This window comes from Macrobrachium rosenbergii, chromosome 59, assembly GCF_040412425.1.
Source record: "Macrobrachium rosenbergii isolate ZJJX-2024 chromosome 59, ASM4041242v1, whole genome shotgun sequence".
NCBI lineage: Eukaryota > Metazoa > Arthropoda > Malacostraca > Decapoda > Palaemonidae > Macrobrachium > Macrobrachium rosenbergii.
The window spans coordinates 23,361,878-23,367,748 of record NC_089799.1 but is presented as its reverse complement, the minus strand read 5'-3'; the positions used below and the strand labels follow the sequence as shown (position 1 = coordinate 23,367,748).

Genomic DNA, 5,871 nt, shown 5'->3' with positions numbered 1-5,871 from the left:
CGCGAGTTCAAAAACCTCTTATCTTCAGTGGAGAAAACGTCATGCATCTTGATTGAAATATACTACCCTCATCGTCCAGTCTATAGAAGCGTAGAGTTCGTTCAAAAATGTGTTATCTATATAGCAGAATAGGAGAAAAATGCTAATTGTTATTTAGGTGTTTAGTTTTTAGCCTCTGCAACCGTAACCATTTACGATTTACTCTTGAAGTTTGTGAACGTATTCCTTCATTATGTATCAGTGAGTAAATTTTGAAATACTTTTGCCATTTCTTTTTCATCAATTGAGGGCTCGATAAATTTCAGTAGGAAGAAATATTCAGCAAAAGTAATCATAATTCAAAAGGAAACCTTATTCGTTTGAAGAGGATTAACTTGAATATTTAATCGGCGTATTATTCATATCTTTAATGGTAATTCAAACAAAACTTGCGTAAAGAACGGACAAGAACCGGGATGTTTCTTGTCATTTGCTGACTGCCTTTACAATGACAGGCAACAGTTAATGACATTTAAACTCTTCTTGTCAGGTCTCATTCGTTTGTATATATATATATATATATGCATATATATATATATATATATATATATATATATATATATATATATATATATATATATATATATATATATATATATATATATATATAATTTCTTTAAGGTTATATATATAAAATATATGGGTGCTCTGAAAACATCATTTAATATTAAATGGTATTCAAGACAACTGAATTCACGAGAAACATTTCTTAAAAAGCATTTTGAAGATTTATTAGAAAGCTAAATATCTGCTCTGGATAGTTGCAATCTTATTTTCCATATCCTCCACCCCTGGAAAAGGAGCCCTTTCCTCCAAAGGATCCACCTCCATGACCGCCAGAGGAGCCTCCTCCAAACTGTCCACCGTGACCGCCACTTGAGAATCCACCTCCAGAGCCATACCCTCCAGAAGATCGTCCTCCAAAGGATCCACCGCCAAATCCTCCATGTCCTCCACCGAACCCACCTCCTACACCTCCAAAGGAGCCATGGCCTACGGACCCACCGCCGTGACCGCCACTGGAGAAGACACCACCTGAGCCATATCCTCCAGAGGAACCTCCTCCAAAGGATCCACCGCCAAATCCTCCATGTCCTCCACCGAACCCACCTCCTACACCTCCTGCCTGGCAGACAGCCAATAGGGCAGCGCCAATGGAAACCAATAGCAACTTCTGGACAGAGAGAATGGAGAGCATTCAAAAAAAAAAAAGGAACTTATAAGATAACTTGACCATGCCTTATAAAGATGCTCTCTTCTGAGCACTTAGAACTTCGAAGTTATTTCAAAAATTCCATAAAGTGCATATATAAAGTTTATGACAATTTTATTTATATAACTGTGATATCTAGCAAAATAGAGCCATTTCCGAAAAATTTCAGTTGAACAAAAGAAAATATTTAATCTTACCATCATGTGATCGGAAGCTCTCTTGAGTTCAGATTGTGCTTCTGTTTTAGATCATGTGGCTTTATATACCCAGCTCATAGCGATTATATCCTTTGCGAAGGCCATCGATATCCGCCTTTTCATGTTTACCACGGGATTGGGAAATGGGAAAAAAAATCAAGGAAAACTTGTATGGAGAAGGAAAGACTGGCATGAGAAGGATGGATACCGTGATATTTTCTTTTTGAGGTAACCTTTTATTACCTCCTCGAAAAACAATATCAGTGGTCCTTTGTTCCACCAAACCTAGGAATTTCTTGACTTGACTGAAAAGTGATAAAACTATCCACTATGAGGTCGAAAATTCAAAAGAACATTAATAATGGATAACATAATTTGTGTCACAAAAACGGCAAATTTATTAAATGATAACATTGCATAAAAAGAACTGGATTAAAACCCCCTTCAATGAAGGAATAAAGACCATATTACGAGGCTGAGTGGCCTTGATTATTACAGCATTTATACGGCTTGGTTAAAACGTGAACAGAAAATAACCTTTTGTGAACTGTAATTACCTACGTAGTCTCTGTCTCGTATAAACTTTCAACATATCACCGCTTTTAGGAACTGAGTCACCCACTGGTTAATTCATTCGACCCGACGGGGGCAGGGTGGGAGAAGGCAAAGTCATTAAAGATAAGTCTGTTCGCGTGCAGGTGGTGACGTCACGGAGGCCCGAGTATCGTAAATTATAGAAAACGGAGTGATTAATGGGGGACTTACGTTTATCTGTTATTTTGTCGACTTCTCAGTCACACTATTTAACTTTATTAATTTCAAGTATATCATTCGTATTTAAAGGAAAAATAATATAAATAGTATGATTAAAATATATACGTAATGTTTGTGTATTCTTGTTATAGTTTACTTTAAATTAATAATATTGGTGAGGAGTGGCCAGTTTACATTGTACTCTTTATCAGTAAATTACTGTGTAACCTTATCAATGACTGTGTATTTTTATTATTGTTATTATGTTTAGACTGAAGTAATTTCTTAGTAATTATTATTATTATTATTATTATGTTTGCTGCAGTAAATGAGTAAAGAAATAAGATAAGAGAAATGAACGAAGCATATTTCACATTATAATGTAGGCCTAATTTGGCATTTAATTACATAATTAACTTTTAAACTGTAAGCTTCTATCCTAGTCTTTTTTTTTTTTTTTTTTAGATTTTCCAGCTTACCTTCTGTAGTGGAATAATTAGCATCGATATGGCTACATAACTTGTGAAGTTGATGCAGAGAGGGATGAAATAACACCGAGTATATATAATGTGTAAGTGGGCATTATGTTAAATAAGAGTAACAGTGAGGCTTTGACATCTTTCATCGTAAAATTAGCAGCAAACTATTATAATGTTCATAGTGAAGAATTCAGTCAGGTTTAAAGTTGTTGAAGACACAGAATGAAACCAGTCGAGTAGGACAGGGATTGAAGACAGGTAGATTGTTTTCGTAACTGGATGTGCAGCCACTAACAGCACAATTGCTAAACATGTTTTATTGCCGCTGCCAGAATTCTGCACACAACACCGGCTGGTTGGTGACTGACTCGGTTTCATGTAACGGACCCAGCATTTTGGGACTAGATGACGCCATTGCGCGGCTCGTGCTACTTTTTCGCAGCAAGTGAACAGACTTAACTTTTATTAGACTTTGGGAGAAGGGGCCCGGATTGGACTCATATTTCTCGAAAGTAATGAAAGGTTTTCAACTACAAAGCCGTGAGGATCCTTTTGCATTATATATATATATATATATATATATATATATATATATATATATATATATATATATATATATATATATATATATGTGTGTGTGTGTGTGTGTGAATACATATATGTGTGTGTGTATACACATTATATGTGTATATGTACACATATATATATATATATATATATATATATATATATATATATATATATATATATATATATATATATATATATATATATATATATATATATATATATATATATATATATATATATATATATATATATATATATATATATATATATATATATGTTTTAGGATAAATGGATTAAGTTTATACATTCTTAACCTGATATGCATATTCTAATTCATATCCTTTGCATTGACTTGTGTTTTTTTTTTTCCTCATATCATTTAGGTAAACTAGGTTTATATCACCTGCCTAACTGAAACCATGATTGTTTCAGTAAATTGAGGAAAATTGTACGGTTTTCCTGTTTATATCCTGTCAGTTTTTAATATTGTTCTACTCTCTTTTCCAATGATTATCCTGTTTGATCTGTATGAAAATTTTCGCATGTCTTATTTGGGATTTCATAGACATTTTTTGGACTGTAGTAGTTTCTTTAAAGGTGTCTTTTTTTTGCATCTTATTGTTATTTTTAAATGCCACATTAACTCTAAACCTCTTAAGTAAATGAAGGTATCTTTAAAATTATTACTATATGTTTCTCTAATGTTCGTGTATAATAGTCTCTGTTGCTCTAAATGTATTTCCGAATACAGAATCTTTTAATTACTGTTGTGGCATCTATGAGTGAGGCAATCCAAAAGAAGTAGGCTACAGTTGTGTTTATATTGCATTTCCACAGTGAATTTTATCGACGGTATCAGTTCACTTTATTTACCAAAGAAGGGGTTTTAATTTTCGTTGCCTGGCCAAATAAATATTTCATTGTTAACATATTAACCATATACGTTTTATGGAATGATTTTGCTCAACATTCTGAATAAAAAAAAAAAGTTACAAAGTATAGATTGTTTAGAATGAGACAGACTTTTCCATGGTTATACCAAGATCCTGAGGGCAATGCATCAGTCCAGGGATCTGTTCGGTGTTGAAACTTTCTGATAGGAGAACTGAAACACTAAACCGATAGATATGATTAGATAGCAATTGGCACTATGGAAAATAATGATCATCTTAGAAGGGTGTATCTAATTAGTGGTAGAAAAAAATGGGTTTTGATACTAATAAGGAACTTCATTAATCCACTGTATATGGATCAAATCATATTTCAAAATATTACGAAAAATTCCTGCTATTTTAAAACTTCATGCACTATCAGTCCTTTTACACCTTTCTAAGTAGTCATTATCTATCTAAAAAAACAAGGTCTTTCAGATAATAATGCGTTACTGAAAAACCGAAGCAAAAACCAACAGAAAATTAGATATCATAGCCAAGACTAACAGAAAAATGTTACAGATAACCGGCGGCTTTAGTGGTGATCTATACGGATATAGCGTAACCAAGAAGTGGAGACGATTTCTGTGCTTCTTGTAATGGAAATTTTGCTACAGGCTATGTTGACATATCTAACCACAGAAACTGCGTAACTGGAAAGGGTAATACTGTGGGCTCATAAATGTTATTCTTTTAGCCTATAGGTCAACTGACTTATTAAAAGTGAAGAGGGTATTGCTGCAGTTCTTCCAACCAGTTTTTATAACCGCAGTTAATCTCAAATCTCAAAAATAACAGCACAACTCAAATGATTTCATCATAGAAAGTCTACACTTTCTTTTAATTTTGAAGAGAGATAGGTGAATAGACTGAAACGAAAGAGGAAGGTCTACTCCTTGTCTTTCCAACACCATTTTATATATACAGTAATTTTGGTTTTGGTTAACTTTCTATTAGTAGGGATAATACCATTGTATTCACAAGGGAAATTCCCAAAAACCCCTATCGCTTAAAAGTATCTAGGCGCGTCAGCAAAATAGGTACATGTCACATACTGTTTCAGAGAGAGAGAGAGAGAGAGAGAGAGAGAGAGAGATGGAAAAGTTCAAGGCCCTGTAAATATTAAGGAACAGTAAAAGGCCCAATTTTTTTTTTTCTAACTCATCCCGTGTTCTGTTGCATAGTGGTGGTTGCTTAACAAAGGAAATGCCGTTACTTGCATGAATCGAACTACGTTACGCACAATAGTGTTCTTACGAATTATACCTTGATAAGCAACACATAAAAAGGTAGGGACAGTATGACAGTATAAATGAAACTTGAAAATTTTTTTTCACTCCTTTATCGAGGCCATGCGTTAACTTACTCATGCATTGCATTACGAAGAAAAATTCATTGGCGACAGTCATCGGACTTTTGTTGTACCTAAGGGAAGCTCATGACAGCTCATGACACTAGAGTCTCAGGATGACTGCGCAAATTCATTTTACCTTTCTAAGATATCAAAGTTGTTAAGAGAAACATAAGTCTAGTGAGAAAAGCATTATAAGTTACGAATTTTACTTGGTTGCTCCCTTTTATAATGAAGTTCTTACATAAGAAATCAATAGTGTTTTTATCATCTAAATTTAATATTCTTAGTATAAAACGATAGAAGTTTTAATATATAGTCAGAAACTGAACACGCT

General features: G+C 33.6%; 1 protein-coding gene across 1 annotated transcript; it reads right to left on the bottom strand.

Annotated features, from left to right (window-relative positions):
• Nucleotides 1-686: 686 nt before the first annotated feature.
• On the bottom strand, nt 687-1,471 carry LOC136837707 (heterogeneous nuclear ribonucleoprotein A3-like). The gene is made up of 2 exons (XM_067102606.1): nt 1,450-1,471; nt 687-1,213 (listed from the first exon to the last, which is right to left on the bottom strand). Exons 1-2 carry the CDS (start codon nt 1,453-1,455, stop codon nt 809-811), a joined length of 411 nt encoding a protein of 136 aa, XP_066958707.1. The 5' UTR covers nt 1,456-1,471; the 3' UTR covers nt 687-808.
• Nucleotides 1,472-5,871: the final 4,400 nt, after the last annotated feature.